Genomic DNA, 20,364 nt, shown 5'->3' with positions numbered 1-20,364 from the left:
GAGCTCAACAACAGTCTTAACTTCCAGTTCTGTATCTTCTAGTGGAAACATTCCTCCCTTTGGAACTAAGACCTCTAGGCCAGCAGAGCATTATAGTTGTGATGACAGGAAGCACCAATTTTGCTAGTGAGTCACTAAGAGTAACACTTGAGTGGTGCCACTCCCATTTTCCACCCCCTTGATTCCTAGTTCTTCCACACGAATGACTTTGTATCGAATAGTAAAGAGAGCATGGGTCTTGGATACTTGGACTCAAACACTGTTAAGAGACAAGGTTTCTGGACTAAGGCACATATGATATCTTTGAACATTTTTGTCAAACCAATGAATATAGTAAAACTTTCATTTCCCTAATGATTAGTAATGCTGATCATCTTTTCATATACTTATTGTCATTTGATAATTTCAAATCGTCTTTGGAGAAATATTTAGAAATCCTTTCTGCATTTTTGAATAGTCAAGGGCTTCCCTGGTGGCTCAGACAGTAAAGCGTCTGCCTGCAATGCGGGAGACCTGGGTTTGATTCCTGGGTTGGGAAGATCCCCTGGAGAAGGAAATGGCAATCCACTCCAGCACTCTTGCTTGGAAAATCCCATGGACGGAAGAGCCTGATAGGCTACAGTCCATGGGGTCGAAAAGAGTCGGACATGACTGAGCGACTTCACTTCTTCTGCATTTTTGAATTGAGTTGTGTAGTTTTTTTGGTCGTTGGGTTTTAGAAATTCTTTACATAATAGCCTATTGTGCTTTTAATTTAAAGTGAGTCTTATTATAGACAGCATTATATTTGGATCATGTATTTTTTTAATCATTGTGTCCATCTTTGTCTTTTGGTAATCAAGTTTAATCCATTTCATCCATAGTAATTACTGATTAGAAAGAATTATTTGTCATTTTGCTATTTTTTCTATATATATTATAGATTTCTTGACCCTTATTTTCTGTATTAGTCCTATCTTGCTTTTAGTTAATATTTTGGTAGTGAAATGGTTTCTTTGTGGTTACCATGGGGATTACATTTAACATCCAAAAGCTATGACACTAATTTTACCAGCTTAACTTCCGTGACATACACAAGTTCTGCTCCTTTACAGCTTGATCCTCACACCTTTCAGTTGTTGATATCATACAATTACATCTTTTTATATTGTATGCTCTAAAACATAAACTAACAATTCTTTTGAATACATTAGTCTCTTAAATTATGTAGAAAACAAAATGTAGGGTTACAGACTAAATCTCCAGTACTCCCTTTTAGACTTATAATTTTGAAAAAGTATCAGTTTCTTAAGTCATGTAGAAAACAAAAACTGACGATAAAGTGTTGTTACACAATCCCAGCTTTTATGGTTGCCCGAGTTTTTACCTTTACTGGGGTCTTATTTGTTTGTATGTTTTTTAATTCTTATCAAGTGTCTTTTCGTTGCAACCCGCAGGACTCCCTTGAGAATTTCTTGCAAAATATGCCTGATGTTAGTGAACTTCTTCAGCTTTTGTTTATTTGGGAATGTCTTATTTTATGTCTCACTTTTGATGGGTGCTTTGCCGGTTATAGTATTCTTGGTTGACAATTTTATGCTTTCAGAAATTTGAATTTGTTGGCCCACTGCCTTCTGGCCTCCAAAGTTTCTGATAAGAAATCTAATAACCTCATTGAAGATTCCTTATATGTGACTAGTTGCTTCTCGCTTGCAACTTTTAAGACTCTCTCATTGTATTTGGCTTTTGGAAGTTTGGTTATAATATGTCTTGTATGGGTTTCTTGAAGTTCATCTTACTTGGAGTTTGTTGGGATTCTTGGCTATTTATATTTGTATCATCAATAAAGTTTGGTAAGTATTCAGCGAGTATTCAAATATTCTGTCTACCCTTTGTCTGTTTCATTCTGAGACTCCCACAAGTCCCTTAGGCTCTATTCACTTTTCTTCACCCTTTTTTTCCCCCTGTGCCTCAGAATCAGAAATTTCCATTGAGCAAACCTTATCTTCAGGTTTACTGATTCTTTCTCTAGTTACTCACATTTGCACTTAAGTCTCTTTTGTGAAATATTCACTGGTTATTGTGCTTTCAGGTATAGAATTTCTTTTTAGAAACTTCTTTTTGTAGGTATTTCCATTTTGTTGATATTTCCATTTTGTTCATATGTCATTTTCTTTACTTTTCCCACATTGTCCTTTGGTTTTGGAGAGCATCTTTAAGGCGATTGGCATAAAGTCTTTTCCTAATAGATCCACTATCTTTATTTTTGCAGATTGTTTCTGTTGATTTATTTTTTTGCTTTGAACTAGCCATAGTTTCTGTTTCTTTGTGTACCTTGTGGTTTTTTGTTGATTTGGACATTTGAATCTTAAAAGTAGCAAGAAAGAAGCAGCTAGTCACATACCAACCAGTCTATCCTAAAGGAAGTCAGTCCTGAATATTCATTGGAAGGACTGATGCTGAAGCTGAAACTCCAGTATTTTGGCCACCTGATGTGAAGAACTGACTCATTTGAAAAGATCCTGATGCTGGGAAAGATTGAAGGCAGGAGGAGAAGGGGATGACAGATGATGAGATGGTTGGATGGCAACACTGACTCAATGGACATGAGTTTGAGTAAGCTCTAGGAGTTGGTGATGGACAGGAAGGCCTGGCGTGCTGCAGTCCATGGGGTTGCAAAGTGACTGAGTTACTGAACTGAACTGAGTCACATGCAAGTAGTAACGTGGCAACTCTGGAAATCTGATTTTCCCTTTTCCCTAAGGTTCTCTGTTTTTGTTTATTATTATTTTTTAAAACTTGTTGGTCACTGTGTGCCAAGGACCAGCCTGATGTTTAAACTTAAGTTCTCCTCAGGTATTTCCTGAGTCTTCACTTCCCCATGGACCTGTGTGTGGTCACTTCCTGATTTCCCCCACATATGCAATCGCTTTAGAATGTCCTAGTCTGTGTCTGGCTCCCCAAAAGGGGAAAAGAAAAATTAAGAAGGGAAAGGAGCACTGGCCTTTAAAATTCTGTGGAAGTGGCTTCAGGCAGTGGGGGAGGGTTTTCCAACAATATGGGGGTTTAATAACAGTGACTATCTGCCTGTTGGCACCTCTGCTCTCTGGAGCAGCAGTTTTCAGAGCATGGATCCTTCTCTTTTGTGGGATGGGGTCCTTCTGCACCCTGGTTCTCACAAGCTGTGTGCAGGCTGCTCCTTGAGTGTATGAGGCATGTACTGGGCAGCTGCTGCTGTGCTGAGAGGTAGATGGACCACGATTCACCACAGTTTATCCTCCAAGCCTTCCCCTGGAAGTCCCAAGCCTCCAGTGGACTCCAGAGTTACAGAATAATTATATCAGATTCTGCCAGAATCTGGGAAATTCCTGGTGCTTCCTACTCCACCATCTTCCCAGAATCCTCCTTCTCAGAGTCCTTACTTACTTTTAACATGGGATTGACAGTATGTTCTGAGGAGAAAGTAAGTGGGAAAACTTAGTAAAATGAGTCTGGAAGAGGTGAGGAACCTTGGACTTGGCACCTCTGGTTTATCCTAACAAATATTCATCCTGTCAGATGACTGACTCAGTTGTTGTCTATTAATATGTCCCAATGGTAGGACATTCTGCAGTTGCATACCTTTTTTTAAAAATTCTGATTTGTTCAATTTCTTTTAGACTTACAGATTTCTTATTTTCATATTAGTATCTCTTTTTCTTCCTCAGATAGTGAGAATTTGTAGTTGCAATAGGCTGTTGTATACTAGAAAATATCACTGTCCCCTAAATATTTAAAATCCGATAGTATTTAACTTTAAGGCTTTGATTTATAAAATGAAAATAATTATTCTTAATCCTATATGTTATAAATTCTGATTCTCAACTTTATTTAGATGGAAAGACACAATTGCTTATAAAATAATTTAGATGTAAAGATTAATTTGGACCAGTAATATCATTGGATCATAAACAAGGCTGAGCGCTGAAAAATTGATGCTTTCAAACTATGGTGTTGGAGAAGACTCTTGAGAGTCCCTTGGACAGCAGGGAGATCAAACCAGTCAGTCCTAAAGGAAATCAGTCCTGAATATTCATTGGAAGGACTGATGCTAAAGCTTAAGCTCCAGTACTTTGGGCACCAGATGTGAGGAGCTGACTCATTGGAAAAGGCCCTGATGCTGGGAAAGATTGAGGGCAGGAGGAGAAAGGGACGACAGAGGATGAGATGCTTAGATGGCATAATCGACTCAATGGACATGAGTTTGAACAAACTCCAGGAGATGGTGAAGGACAGGGAAGTCTGGCATGCTGCAGTCCATGGGGTTGCAGAGAGTTGGACATGACTAAGTGACTGAACAACAACAACAAATGCTTTAGATTGCACGGCTATGCTCAAATCCTGTTTCAGCTCAATTCTAGCAGACCTTAGGGCTTACCTCATAGCTCAGTTGGTAAAGAATCCGCCTGCAATGCAGGAGACCCCGGTTTGATTCCTGGGTCAGATGATTCTCTGGAGAAGGGATAGGCTACCCACTCCAGTATTCTCCGGCTACCCTTGTGGCTCAGCCGGTAAAGAATCCGCCTGCAGTACGGGAGACTTGGGTTCAATCCTTGGGTTGGGAATATCCCCAGGAGAGGGGAAAGGGCTACCCACTCCAATACTCTGGCCTGGAGAATTCCATGGACTGTGAAGTCCTTGGGATCGCAAGGAGTCTGACACAACTGAGCGACTTTCACTTTAGCCTATCTCTGGCTTTCCAGTTCAAGAATCAGTTCACTGTCTTCAGTTGTAATATGTGGTGTAAGATGGCATTGTCCTGTTGAGGAGTAAAAGGATACTGGTGTGGGGTGGAATGGGTGTAGCACTCATTGTGCCATACAGTCTTGCCCTCAGTGGAGATTATTAGTTATGCTTGGTCTTGTTTACCTTAATTCTGAAAAGGAAGTACGGTTCCTGGATACTCTAGAATAACTAGATGACAGCTAATGTTCCCTCTAGCTGAGATGCACTGTGAGCTCTGTCTTAAATGAGCTGGGGATGTGACAGAGTGAAGAAGCAAAAGGATGTAGTGACACAGGCAGAAGAGGCTGTACCACGTCATGTTCTTAGTTTAGTCCACTTTCACATGGAGCAGGAAGAAGCTGTTTTTAAAAATTAGAATCATTACTCTAGTCACAGAAATAGGTTGCTGAAACATCTGTATTCCTGGAACACAACCCTACTTCCAGGCTGTATATTTTAAAAATAAATTCCCTTTTTTACTCAGTCAGGATTTTATGATTTTTATATCTGTGTTCATTAATGATGTTAGTCTGTATATTGTACTTGTTCACTAACCTGAGTTAGAGAACTTCACCGCCCCATGACCTTTTAAAAATAAATGTCTTGAGATAATTTGTAGACATGGGAATTACCTGTTCATTGAAAATTTAGAATTTTCCTCTTTGGTTTCCAGGAGGCTTAATCTGTACCATTTCAGCTTATCGATATAATTTGATTATTGGTCTAGTCTAGATTATTGGTCTGGTTTTGTTGATTGGTTTCTTTTTAGGTCTAATCAGTGTCTCCTTAGGTCGGTTTTTATCTTCTATATTTTCATAGAAAAGGGTCCATTTAATGTAGGTCTTCATATTTGCGGGTGTAAGTTATTGTGTACAGATATTCTTAACGCTTGGTCTTATCAAGAAACCAACTTGGAATTTTATTCATCAACTTGAGACTTTTTGTCTTCTCCCTCCCTTCATTTATCTCTCCCTATTATTGATTAACTTAAATCCTAAGCAAACTTTTTTCCTTAGATAAATAAAATTTTATAGATATTCTTGATACTTCATTTGTTTTTGGCCACTGTTTTTTAATAAGTGCATTTGAGTTTGGACATTTTTCTCCCTGAGAGAAAATTCTACAGAATTCGACATTTAAGTTTTAAATTTCGTTTAGAGAAATTGAAACCAGAAAAAACAAGATAAACAATACTTACTAGAAAGAGCTTGAGTTTGGACATTTTTCTCCCTGAGAGAAAATTCTACAGAATTCGACATTTAAGTTTTAAATTTCGTTTAGAGAAATTGAAACCAGAAAAAACAAGATAAACAATACTTACTAGAAAGAGCTTGCTGCTACTGCTGCTGCTGCTAAGTCGCCTCAGTCGTGTCCAACTCTGTGTGACCCCGTAGACGGCAACCCACCAGGCTCCACCGTCCCTGGGATTCTCCAGGCAAGAACACTGGAGTGGGTTGCCAGTTCCTTCTCCAATGCATGAAAGTGAAAAGTGAAAGTGACGTTGCTCAGTCATGTCCAACTCGAGCGACCCCATGGACTGCAGCCTGCCAGGCTCCTCCGTCCATGGGATTTTCTAGGCAAAAGTACTGGAGTGGGGTGCCATTGCCTTCTCCCAGAAAGAGCTTATTATTTATTAATTAAAACTGCATGTCATTTTAAATTCTGTAAATTTATTATCTTTATTGCACTTCTCTTTGTGGATCAAGTCCTTTGTCCAAAAAACAAAAAAGATTTATTCACATTCACAAGCTGTTTTTCAGTAAGAAGGAAAAGCATCTCTTGCCACGTGTAGATACAGTTTATTCAGCTTTAGGCTGTTGAGGCATTAGGCTCTGCTGTGCTTGGTGTGACAGCGCCATCTAGTGTACAGGATATGTGTGGTTTTCATTCTCTTATTCAGTTATCTGGAGAAGGCGATGGCACCCCACTCGAGCACTCTTGCCTGGAAAATCCCATAGACGGAGGAGCCTGGTGGACTGCCGTCTATATGGGCTCGCACAGAGTCAGATATGACTGAAGCGACTTAGCAGCATTCAGTTATCTGAAAGTGTTAGTCACTCTGTCCTGTCTTGTGTCTTTGTGACCCCATAGACTGCAACCTGCCAGGCACCTCTGCGCATGAAATTGTGAACCTGTAAATTAATGTTTCTTTTTATTGGATTTCATATAAAGGATTAAGTTAAATTAACCCGAATGCAAGAGCTCAGATTTTGACTGAAATACAGCACAGAAAAAGTATGAATTTAATACTTGTCTCCTGAGGGTTCTCTGCTAAAGCTGCTATGCATGGGATTCAGAAATGCTACTGTGGTGTCATTCTTAAAATTAGGTTGTGCATTTTTTTTTCAGTTAACACTTTCTGTCAGCAGACTCATTTGTATCAGCAGACATGTTCTTGCCTTGATACTGAGAATGTGGGGAAAGGTCATAGAGTTTGATCCAACTGTAGAAATGTTGAGAAGTAAAAATATAAAATATAAACAAAAAAGCCCTGAATTTTTATTTTAAATGAAATAATTGGGATTATAATAAAAAAATACTAGCCAGTATTTATTGAATGCTTTCTGTGAACCAGATGTGATACTAAGTGTACTAAGTTATACTAAGTACTTTTGTATGTTGTTTCTGCAGTCAGTCCCGTAACAGCACTGTAGCACTGTAATGTTATTGACTCTTCAGAACAGTTTCAGTTGAGGAACCAGAGGTAGAAGGAGTGTAAGAACTTACCTAAGGTCACAGCTGCTAAGTGGTGGGGGTCTGTGTTTGAATCAAGGCTGTAGAGCTATTCTGAACATTCTTTTGTGAAAATACTAGAAAAGGATACACTGACAAAACTACTGTCTTAAGCAGGAATGAACCAGAATTTTGAAATAGCCGACACCTTCAGTGTATTTGAAGGTAAAAAAGTGTGATTGTTAATAGTGCGGTGTACCCTGTGTGCTGTTAAGTAAGTTCTTTAACTTCTCTGGGCCGGTTTCCTTTTTGTGAAATAGTGATAAACACATTTTCAAAAATATCAGAGTACTGTGATAGTTAAGTGAGGTGAAATTAATAAAGGTTAAAGAACTTTGGAGAATGGCAAATGTTGTAAGGAATGAACTTTGGTGAATCAGGCCATAATCTATGAAATGTAGAAAGAAATACTTTCCTGATGACCTGAGGGTAGTGGTATCAGGATTGAGGCAGTGGATAAAGAAAATCTTTGCAAATAGGAAGCGTTGCAACTATAAGGAATTTTGTGATAAACTATCCCTCACAAGAAAGACTGTACTGATTATATTCTTGGTGATCTAGTAATCAGTTTATTTAGATGTGATATTTCTTTTAATATAAAAACTAGCCTTACATAATAACAGATGCATTTTCTATAATTTTAGTTGATTTAAAAATTTAGCTCCATTTTCAGATAAAATTAAACCTATAGGTTAGAATATTGAAATTGTAATGTATTTATAAGGTTTATGGTTTAAAAATAAAGGAAACCAGAGAAAACACATCATTGTATTTTACCCTATAGAATAGTAACATTGAGGATCATATATATGGATTCCACATTTTCAGTTTCAGTATTTCAGTATCAGCTCAGTCGCTCACTTGTGTCTGCCTCTTTGTGACCCCATGGAGTGCAGCACTCCAAGCTTCCCTGTCCATCACCATCTCCCGGAACTTGCTTAAACTCGTGTCCATTGAGTTGGTGATGCCATCCAACCATCTCATCCTCTGTCGGCCCTTTCTCCTTCTGCCTTTGGTTTTTCCCAGCATCAGGGTCTTTTCCAAAGAGTCAGTTCTTTGCATTAGGTGGCCAAAAGATTGGAGCTTCAGCTTCAGCATCAGTCCTTCCAGTTAACATTCAAGGCTGATTTCCTTTAGGATGGACTGGTTGGATCTCCTTGCAGTCCCAAGGGACTCTGAAGAGTCTTCTCCAACACCACAATTCAAAAGCATCAGTTCTTCAGTGCTCAGCTTTCTTTATGGTATACTGATCTAATATTTAACAGTTTCAGTAGACTATTTTGGAAACAGATTGAGTTTTCTTCCTGGTTAAGAATTCTTCTAAATTTAGCCATTGACGTTTATAGAAACATGTACCAGCAAGAAGTTTTGGTACCTATCTGTGAGACTTTCAGACATTGATAAAAATGAAGTAAATCAGTGAAATGCTTATTTCCCCATCTTCTTAATACTACTTTCAATTTCAAGATTAGCTGGTAGATGTTTCCAGTTAAAATTTATCTTATTTAGAAGTTTATATTATTTGTATGTAACCATTTGAAACAAAGGCTGTGATAATTTTACTATTTCTATCCCTACCAGAAAGTCTTCTCCCTCAAACCAAAACATAAATTTCAACCCTACTTTTCTGCATATTCCATAGTAATACCTCCTGTTATGCCTGGAAATCTTTGTCATTTGAGGGGAAGATTTGAAATGAAGAGTTGACATAGTGAGTTATCAGTGCTGCCATCAACCAAGTCCTGGATTTTAACTGTATCTCATTTGAGATTGTCCAGTTTAGAAGTTAGGTATGTGAAACTGGTTGATATATAGATATGTTGGAGTCACATTACACACATGCAGTTCACTTCCAGGAGTTGGACTGAATATGCTTACAAAAGTCATATTGTTGAGTCTGAAACTGTGAAGAGTCTGAGATGTTTCTCTGCTTAGAGGCTAACATGCCAGCTTGTCAGGGTTACTCTCTCTCTGTAACAGGAACGTGAGGTCTCTGCATCAGAAATCGGACCTTTTATAACCTCACAGTGTAACTCGTGTTGGTTCTTTTTGCCTCAGTTCCCCATGAGGTGGTGCAGTGGGAACCAGATGTATACCACATGTGGACGTGGGTTTTTGTATCACGAGAGGCAGATTCTGACATTTTGAAACTTGGGGTTTCCGTAGGAAAGCTGGTACTTCTGTCCCTTTGCCTTTTTGGAGGTGGAGGGAGGGACTCCGCTCTGGAAAGTTAACGCACCCTCTCTGGGAGAAGCAGCAAAGATGTCTCTTTTACAAACATCTGGACTTGGGAAGAGAGGAGACTTTCTCCAGAGCTCTGGCATTCGGGATTCCCATTCAGTCTTTCTTTAACCTCAGTGCTGAAGTCTCTTTGTTCAAAATGTTCTGACCATATAGAAATGTGAAAATACTCATGAAGCTTTGTTTCCCAACAAGTGTGTATTCTGGAGTGAGCACCTACTAGATGAAACTGTGATTCTGCTGTTCTGTCATTTAATCTTATTTCCATTTATTCTTCATGCTGGGAAGCTCTTGTTCAGCTGAGGGTGGTTCTGGTGTTTAAGGATTAGCACACCAGTTCCTTCTTCTGATACTCCCCTGAGGAAACAGTGTCCTTTTCCCGTTCTGGAAGGAAAAATTGACTCTTAAGTTTATTAAGATGCATGTAGTTCTCTAGCTTTCTCCTAAGAAATTTGAATTGAAATTTTGTCTCATTGATTTTAGCCTTATGTTCTGAAATTAGAACTTGCTTCACTTATTACCCACCTAACAAGTAATATAGAGTTACATCTCAAATAAAGACTTACTCTTCCACTTGGTGTTCTCAACTCAGTAGTTTTGAAGATGTATTTTCAGTGTTGAATATTAGGATGTTGATCATAGATGTGAGCAGACCACATGTGATAGAAATGATTTTTCACGTTTACATGTCTACTACAGTCTATGGAGGTGAGGAAAACTGTTTACAAACTGCACAGGTATGTCGTAGTGAAACTGCAGCCATAATAGCATTATAAAAGATGAATAAAAAGAAAAGAACTCTTTCTTTGCTCAATTTGCAATCTGTTGATTAAACTTTGATGAATGGTTTTTATGTGGGTGGGGTGATATATTTTTATACAACTTTACGCTGATTTCCGTTCTCCATGCAGAGAAAGGACTTTTTGAACATTTGAAGGCTTGCTGAATAGAGTTGTATTTTTAAAGATCCTAACAACACTAATTTCAGCTTGGTTTCCATGGTTATAGAAAAGTGAATATAGGAAAAATAACTCCAAAAATAGATTTGTAAGAAATCCAGAAGATGGGACTTGAAAATTCTGTGTTCTTTTTCTTATAGGCAAAGGATTGAGATATAGGCAAAGGATTGAGATTAAATCAAAGGAAGTAAAAATAAATCATTATGTTCCTGCCATAAGTTTCTATAGGTAAATGTAGCCTCATCTTTCATGGTGTGTATACTCCAGGTATATGTGCTTCATGTACTGTGTAAAACATCCTGGTGTTCAGACTTGTGTAGCGGAAGTCTTAATGACTACAAACAGTTCATTCAGGATGATTTTACTGAATGCCTTGTCTGTGGCAGGTACTCTGAGTGTCACTGACGAAGTAGATAAGAGAGTCTTTCCTCAGGGGAAGTAAGCAATATACCAATAAAAGTAGTAAGATTGTTGGAGTTCTTATAGGGATTCAAAGGCAGGAGAGGTTATTTCCTGTGGCATTCAAGGAAGGCTTTGATGAAGACTGAACAGGTTTTGGATACGCACAGATAGAAGTGAAGAGCATTTAGACCAGGAGAAATACCACAGACCAAGGTCTCTGGAAGGAAAGGGGATGGACGGGTTAGAATGATGGTGGAAAAACAAGGTTTAGAAAGTAATCTGGAGAAATGCCATCCTTCAAGGCTCATCTAAGGTGTTTGGATTTTGGCTTTAAAGTAGTTTCTTAGTAGGGACTGACAAAGTATTGAGGAATTTTGAGAAGAAGGTACTGTGAGCAGTGTGTAGTAAGAAGTGGAAAGAAATCAGTTAGAAGACCGCTCTGCTTATTCATCTAGTCTGTTTGTCTGGATCAGATGCAGGGAGGCCCAGAACTAGGGAAGCAGCAGTGAAGAGTGGGAGCAGGAGCAGGGTTGAGAGGCAAGTTTTGGGAGATTAGGAGAGAATAATGAATTAAAGGTGTAGGTTAGATCTTGACCCTGGGAATATGAAAAGAAAGGACGTGTGCAGAGGAGGAGGTGATAGAGGGCTCTAGGGTAATTAGGGTGGTCAGCTGGGGGAGTAGTTATGTTACTCACTTTGGGAATTCAAGAGGAAGAAGAGACTATACAGGCAAAGAGAATGAATTCAGTTTTGAAAATAAGTGTTGTATTCCAGTGAGACTGTGTCTGCTTATTCAACCATTCATCAGATAGTTATTGATCCCCACTTAAATTCCAGATACTTTTCAAGATACTAGGGTAGGTAAACACCCATTTCATTTTTTTCATTATATATTCTATTTTTAAAAATCTGTCCATGTGTATTATAAATATTTTACCCCCATTTTGACTCATCTTTCACTTGGTTTGTTGTATCCCATTGTGATAACTATAAAAACTTGGACGGATAGTTGCTAATACCTACTTTTGTGAAGGGGTCTAAAGTCAGTGTTCTCCTATTCGTCCGTCGTCCTAATATCACTCCTCAGAGAATCTCCTTATGGCTTTTTCCTTTTGGAATTCCGATAATGTATTGTTTTGGTACTCTGTATGATGTCCTACAGGTCCCTTAGGTACTTTTCGTTTTCCTTCACCCTTTTTTTCTTTCTCTTCTTTGGACTGTATATCTGTGTGTGTGTGGGTGTGTGTGACCACGCTGAGTGACTTGCAGAATCTTTGTTCCCTAACCAGGGATTGCAGTAGGGCCCTCGACAATAAAAGTATGGAGTCCTAACCACTGGAGCCACAAGGGAGTTCCCTGGACTGTATATTTTTATTTACCCGTTCTTTAAGTAAGCTGATTCTTCTTCCTGCCCAAATCTGCTGTTGCTCTCTTTTAGTGAAGTTTTCATTTTAGGTAGTGATTTTGTCATCCCCCAAATCTGTGTTTGGCTCCCTTTTTTTTTCTTTCTTTTCATTGATATGCTCATTTTTTTCATACATTGTTTCCCTGCTTTCCTTTAGTTCTTTGTAGTTTCTTTAAGCTCTTTGGGTGTGTCTTATATCGTTTATTTAAAATCTACAAAATTGGGACTTCCTTGGAAGTCCAGTGGTTAGGACTTTGCACTTCCACTGCAGGGAGCACAGGCTCCAGAAGGGTTTTGTCAGGGAATTCCTTGAATGCCAGGAGCTAAAAATAAAAAGTAAAACAAACAGAAATCTACTTCTCCAGTCTTTTCACATTTCCTTTGTGTTGAGTGTCCATTCAGCATTTAACCAAGCTGCTCATATCTCCACCTTAGCTAAAGATGAAGTAGAGGTTAAAGCTCAGGATCTTCGTGTGTCTTTGGTGTGCGTGTGTCTCACCCTGAACAGATTCATGAGTTTCTGCTGTTTCTAGAGTGGTGAGAAAGCTGGTTCTCACTCTGACAAGAGTTTTCCCTTGATTTTTCATGTTTCTGTGAAGGGCCTGGCATTTGTAGCTGCCCACCGCACCGTTTTGTTGCTGCCATTTGACTATCCTGTTTTGCTTTTCCCCCATCTCCTTGCCTCAATCTGGAAATCTGCTCTCTCCTTCTATCTTCTTCCTTCCTCCTGCTTCTGTTTTGCTTAGGAAGGTTGATTTTGCTTCTATTCATAATTCTGTTACAGGTATTGACATTTAAAATTTTTTACCTCTCTGTTGTTTGAAAGCTGAAGAGGGTTTTTCTGTCCTTTTAGTTGTTATCATTTAAAATTTAACTTGAACACCTAATTTTTAGTCTAAAGTTTTATCAATCTCTTTACTCTTCTCTCAAGCAGTACCAGATAGAATGATTTAAGCAGAATTATTCTTTCTTGGCTTCCATGGTTGTGTTGTTTAGGATTTATAGTTGCATCTCTTTATCTCTTATAATTAATCACCATTTTTGTTACACGTTAAGATTTGTTTTGATGCAATACTTATTTGCTGAATTCTTTGCTCAGTATTTCTGCTTTTTACCTTATTCTTTATCCTGGAATGCCTTTTCATCTTTAAGGATACATTTTAGAAGTCTGTTGAAGATGTATTGATGGGAATTAATTGCTTTTATTCATCAGAAAATGCTTTTTTTCCCCCTCTTGTATATTTAGGTTTGAATAAAACTTAGGTTCATTTATTTTCTTTTCTCAAAACTGTTAAGTTAGTGTCAAACTTCTGCTGTCTGTTACTGTCGAGAATTTAGGTGTTGTATGTTTACTTACATATTTACCCTCCTGAAGTTCTGGGTTTTTGTGTGGTGCTATTTCCCGTCAGTCTGAGGAAGTTCTATTAGCTTTTATTGTTGCACTAATCTGTTAGAGACAGAGTCTCTCAGCTGTTGTCATTTGTAAATGTGTTTATATTCCTAAAATCGCTAAAGCTTGTTTTTATGGGATACAGAATTGGCAGTCTTTTTCTTCCAGCACTTAAAGTTGTTTCTGTTTGTTTTCTGGGCTCTCTTACTTCTGGTGAGAATTCCCCTGTCATTTATTTATTTTCCCCTTAAAGTTATATGTTTTCTTGGTTTTTTTTTTTTTTTTTTGTCTGCTTTCAAGATTCTTGTCTTTATTTCGTTGTTCAAAAGTGTGATTATGATATGCCTTTTTGTGACTTTTGAAATTGATCCTACTTGAGGTTCACTGTTTCTTGAATTTGTTAGTTGATATCATTTACCAGTTTTGGAAAGTTCTAGTCTTTTGCCTCAGCAGATACTTCTCTCCCCCATTCAAATCCCGTTTCCTTCTGGCACACTGGTTGTACATGTTGCTTGTCTCAGAGATCTCAAGTGTACTGTTATTGATTGAGTGATCATTCTTTTTTTCCTCTCTGTCTCAGCTTGGATACATTCTGTTGATCTGTTTCCAAGTTCAATAATTCTTGCATCTACTGTATTCAGTGTGCTATTAATATCTGATATCATAGTTTTTATTTGTAGCATTTTCTTTTGAATATATTTGCAGATCAGTCTCTGCTAGAATTCTGTATATTCTTACTTTCTTACAGAGTATCTTTTCAAACTAAATTTTAGAATTTCTACCATAATTAATTTAAATTCTTTTTATTATTTCAATATCTGGGGCATTTCTGTGTCTGTCCCTTAGCTTATTTCCTCTGTTGACCATGGATCACAATTCCCTGCTTCCATGTATATTTTGTAATTTTTTAATGCCAAATATGTTATATAAGAGACAGTAGAGACTAAAATCAATAATTTTTACCTCCAGGAATGGGCTTATCCCTTCTTCCATTCTGTTAGATTGTTGTATTAGATTGTGTTAGTCATGTTTGAAGTGAGCAGAATCAAGCTGATCTGTGGTTGATATAGACCTTGTGGTGATGTTGTGTTCAGTCATTCAGTTGTGTCCAACGCTTTGTGACCCCGCGGATTGTAGCCTGCCATGCTTCTGTGTCCATGGGATTTCCCGGGCAATATTACTGGAGTGGGTTGGCATTTTCTCCTCCAGGGGATCTTCCCAATGCAGGGATCGAACCTGAGTCTCCTGCATCTCCTGCATTGGCAGGTGGGTTCTTTACCACTGAGCCGCCTGGGAAGCCTGCTATAGACCTGGCCTTTGGCAACTTTACTTTGCTTTTGTTTGTCATTACTTCTAAGTATTCTGAGTTCAGGAGGTTTTTTTTGTTTTGTTTTTCTTTAGCAGGGAAAATTGAAAATTGTTGAGGTCTGTTTGTGCTCTACTGTTAAGCCAGCAGTTTTTCTGAACTGAGGGAGAGCAGCCCCTCTGGTTGCTAGTTCTCTTTGCTCTCCAGCTTTCTCTGGCTCCCCTTGCCCTCATTCTAGTGTGTAGCTGCCTTATACTCTTACATGCAGCATTGCCCCAGTGGGGTTTCTCTCAGCTTTTCTCTGCCCCTCCCATCTCTACTTGTTAAATGTTCCGCGGGCCTCAGCTTTCCTGCCCTCTCTCCATCTCCAGTGCTCAGCTGTCTTGTGCTTGGGGAGGCTCTGCACACATCACACACGGGTTCATCTCTCTCAGTTCTCCTGCTCTCTCCCCCTGGCCCCACCTTTGGTGTGTTGATCTACTTGTTGATACCTGAACACCTGTGGGAGTCAGTTGCTGAGTGCCTAGGTCTGACTGTGTGCTGCACAGTGCTCTTTGGAATTTTAGTTCCTCACTCCAGTCCACAGGCAGTCATCTGAGGTTTGGTGGGTTTCTCCCTACCCTGTCTAAGGCAGGTTCCTTATCCTCCAGCATCCTTGCCGGGCATCCAGGCACATCCATAGGAATCTCTTCTATCTCAGGAAAGTCTTTTCATCACTGTTTGCACCTTAGCTTGGGTAGGTTTCTTTTCAGTTTTTAAGGAACTCATTTTGTAGTTAATCTGGCTAGTTTGGGCTAGTGTGAGAATGATTGTTATCTTCCAGATTTCTCCTACTTAATACTAGGAGGTTGGTTTTTGTTTTTTTTTAAATACTTTCAATGATACTCCTTTCAAAAGTAGAGAATATATTCTTGTCAACTTTATTTTCTTATAATATTAACTCTAATGATAGGTAATGATTGCTAAGTGCTTACTGAGTGCCATGCACCTTGGTGAACACTTTAAATGTATTATCTCATTTAATATGCACAGACTTGAGAATGGGTGTTATTATATCATTCCCATTTTCCAGACGCGAGATTAGGTAGGTAGGTCAACATTATATAACCAGTTAGTGGCACTTTTGAACTCAGGGTTGTCTGTATCTGTATAGAGTTTGTATCTGTATCTGTATCTGGAGCTGAGTTTGCAAATTCACATCTCTAGATGGAACAGATGTGTGAGTGAATAAGTGAAGTGAGTACGGTGTGAAAAAATAACAAAGCAAGTAGCAAGATGAATGATAATTAACATTCCACCTACATGTCGATGGAAAATAAATCAGTAATTGCTTCTGTGACAAAGACTCGGGGAGAATACAGGCCTCGTTCAAAGGGACGGTCACTTCGCAGCCCCAGCCAGTTGTTGCCCATGTGAGAATGTGGGTCCAGTAGTTCAGAGGTTCAGATTTTCCAACAGGAGCCAGAGATTTGTATTTTTTCATGTGAAATCATTCAGTTTCTAAATGCTAGCTGTGGTCAAATAAAAATAAAATAAAATCCAGTGTGCAGACCTACATGGTGAGTCTGAAATAGAACATGTCTGCAGGCCCAGCCTGTCCCCTGAGCAGCCCGTGTGCAGTCCCTGTAATGCACCCTTTGCTCTCTGAGACCTCTGGTCACACTGTCTTTTGGGGCCCACTTGAACTTCCTTTCATATTTGTGCTATACATCAAGGACATGAAAGCCTGCTATAGAATGAATGTACTGTTTTATTTTTTACTGCTGTTCTGTAGTTGTGCTAGTGTAGATATGTGCCACAAAGACAATTGTTAGGAACATTTTTATTTTTTTTAGGTTGTGTTTTATATTAGAGTATAGTTGATTTACATCTTACATTAGCTTTAGGCATACAGCAAAATGATTCTGTTTTGCATATTCATGTAGCTATTCTTTTTCAAGTAGAAACATTTTTTTAAAAATCCTGACTTCTTCATTTTATCTATCTGCTTTAAGCAATAAAGTTCTAATATAAGGCATATCTTACATTAAATTGATGTGAGGGCCCAAATATTACTGAATGCTGATTATATTCTTGCTTGTTAACCGTGACTTTCTTTCCCTCTAGCTTTCACTTTCAGAAGAACAGAATGAAGTAACAAAAAATGGCTGTGAATCTAAAGAGCTGGTCTACCTCGTGCACATTGCTTGTCAGGTAATTTTGTGGGTGGTTCTCCATTTCACATAAAATTTAATAGGAATTAAAGATAAGTGAATAACATTGAATAAATAAATGAATAAATATGAACAAATAACATGGACTGTGGTAACACAGGTATTTTATTTTATTCTTTCTTCCAGTCACATTGGCATTTCTGCATGTGCTCAGAGTTGAAACAATCAATAGAGTCCATTAAATAGATATTTATTTTACAAACTTGAAAATTCTTGTAAATTTTCTTGTAAAGGAAACATATCCTTTATCAATGATGAGATTAAATGGTTCGGCTACTGCTTGCATATTACAATTAAGAGAACAGATCAAATAGTGTTTGCCTCAGATGCTCATTTTTCTAACCAAGACTTTAAGTTCCAATGTGGTATAACAGTAGGATGTGTGTATGTTTTAGAAGTGTGCTCTTTCTTAACTCTAAGTGTTAGAACTTTTTTGAGGCTTATTAGTGTGACTTGCTCTTAATGAGATTTCAAATATGTCACTTATATCATCGATTATTTCCTCCATCAAGTAAGCAGTTCCTTGATTTATTCTTTGTTCATTGAGCCTTCTTGCCTGTCTTTGAATTAGTCATTGTAAAGTAAGTGTTTTTGAGGAAACCTTTCTTATGTACAAACTTTTCAGTTTCCTTTGACAGAGAGTAAGATAAGGAATTTACATGTTTTTTTCCAAAAAAGTGTTATTCATGTACCTGAAGTTAAAAATTAAATAATCTGGAAAATGGCTATTTCATATGGGAAATACTAAGTTCCTAGTCTTGATGTGACTTTAAGGGCAAACCTTTCAGAGTTAAGTTTATTTGTAGGTGAGAGAACATGAGATTAGAAATTGAACTTAGCTTGTATATATATGTTCTAAGTTATATACTGTTTATACATGTTTTATTATATGTCATCTTGGTTCCTTTGAGGAAGTGGGAAGCTCTGAATCCGTGTTTCATGCCATATTTCGTAAAAATGCTTTTACTGAGTGAGTTAATTTTTACATGAAAATATCCAGTGCTTTTATGATGAACCATTAACAGGTGATTAGAAAGCATTTCTTTGTTATCTAGAGTACATGATTGGCATGTCAGTCATGAACTTCTTATCCCATCAAAAATCTACATCTTTTAGTGCCTTCTCTTCTTAGCAGTGATTTCCATTTGTTCTGACAGTGCAGATATTTTTATTCTTCCTCATAAGCAAAACATGTCAAAAATACCCATGCTGTCTGTAAAACATGACCTTCAAAAGGTAAGCGTGGCATTTTGGTACCATACATTAGAATGTGTAATCGTTACTTGATTATGCCTCCATAAAGTAGTGACCTAGATAGTTAGGCTTTTTCCTGGTTGTGAGTATCTTGTCAAGCTGCTTAAAAAATTTCAGACTACTTGTTGTGGTTTTGTTACATCAAGGTAGTAATTTACTGCATTGTAATAATGCTGTCGTGTTTCTCCTTTGCCTCCTCACTGGAAGTAATTGTTGATATGTTCTCATGGCTTGCCTTCTGTATTCTTGCCATATATGTCATCCTTAAACCATAATAGACCAAAGTCATTTTTTATAGCCAAGATAGACTCAAAATCAAACCTTCTAATTTTGCAAATGAGGAAATTGAGGCCCAAATTATGAAAGTTGCTTTCCTAAGCTATATGAAATCTTAGCTGGAGCTCTTAAGGACTTCAGTTTCCTGATTGCTAGCTTTTCTTACATCTCCTATTTCGTATATTGGAAATATACAACAGATTTTAGAAATGGCATTATCTTCAAATGAAATATGATTACCTCTACTCCTTGTAATCTATTCATTATAGAAGCTAATTGCATATTTCATATCTTTGCTAATTTCTAATTTTTAATAATGTGCACTTGAAATTTCTTTTTATTTAACCAAAATTCTTGGTCCGTCCTTTTTAACACACTTTCTTCCCCAGTTCTTTTTTCTTAGAAAGTGTCCAGTTAAACAGCTGAGATCTTTTCCCTTTCTGTAGCAATGGCAACCCACTCCAGTACTCTTGCCTGGAAAATCCCATGGACAGAGGGGCCTGGTAGGCTGCAGTTCATGGGGTCGCTAGGAGTCGGACATGACTGAGCGACTTCACTTTCACTTTTCACTTTCATGCATTGGAGAAGGAAATGGCAACCCACTCCAGTGTTCTTGCCTGGAGAATCCCAGGGACAGGGGAGCCTGGTGGGCTGTCATCTATGGGGTCGCACAGAGTCAGACACGACTGAAGCGACTTAGCAGCAGCAGCAGCAGCAGGCTGTAGTACTGATTCTTCAGGTATTAACATTACATTTGAATCTTGTAAGGTTTTTTTGCCTCTGCCTCTTAAAGCTTTAATTTCTTTTTAAATTGTGAACCCAGAAATGTAAACCATGTGTTCCATACTGCATAGATCCAAATTCACTAGGCATTTTTTGATCACTTATATGTCTGGTACACAAATATTATGGCATACAGAGTATCATTTACTCTTAAAACAGCTCTGTGAGGCAAAGAGTCTGGTTTCCATCTTGCAGATGATGAATGTAAGACTAAAGAATGTCAATAACTTCCCCATGGTCATGAAATTAAAGACCAGGATTTGAACCTCACTCTTGTGGGTTTTTTCTGTTTTTTCATCATAATTCTAGTTTTATTTATACTTAGTTGGCCACTCTGAAATCTGCAGGCATATTCTAATGTTATTAAAGAATTATAGAAATATACCGAAGCTAATAATCTAGTTTATTTGCATGACTTCAGTAGACAGGACCTGGATAGCATTCATATATGTAAAGATATATCTTCTGTCTACCTACCTCTATAAAACTCTAAGTGGAAGCCTCTGAAAGTCCAGGTTAACTGGCTGCAACCCTAGGCCAATAGGCTGTATATGTTAGTCACTCAGTTGTGTCCAGCTATTTGTGATCCTATGGACTGTAGCCCACCAGGCTCCTTTGTCCATGGGGATTCTCCAAGAAAGAATACTGGAGTGGGTTGC

The 20,364-nt window shown here is 38.1% G+C and overlaps 1 protein-coding gene across 3 annotated transcripts in view; it reads left to right on the top strand.

Annotated features, from left to right (window-relative positions):
• ARHGAP32 (Rho GTPase activating protein 32) overlaps nt 1-20,364 on the top strand; it is a 205,304-nt gene that overhangs the window by 101,791 nt on the left and 83,149 nt on the right. For all 3 annotated transcript variants that reach the window (XM_024987025.2, XM_059882797.1, NM_001192087.1), the window contains one exon: nt 17,286-17,372. In XM_024987025.2, the coding sequence (XP_024842793.1) occupies nt 17,286-17,372 (87 nt within the window). The remainder of the gene's footprint in view (nt 1-17,285; nt 17,373-20,364) is intronic.

This window comes from Bos taurus, chromosome 29 (genome assembly GCF_002263795.3).
Source record: "Bos taurus isolate L1 Dominette 01449 registration number 42190680 breed Hereford chromosome 29, ARS-UCD2.0, whole genome shotgun sequence".
Classification (NCBI taxonomy): Eukaryota; Metazoa; Chordata; class Mammalia; order Artiodactyla; family Bovidae; genus Bos; species Bos taurus.
Note: the sequence above shows the minus strand (reverse complement) of the source record. Positions and strands in the feature narration are given on the sequence as shown.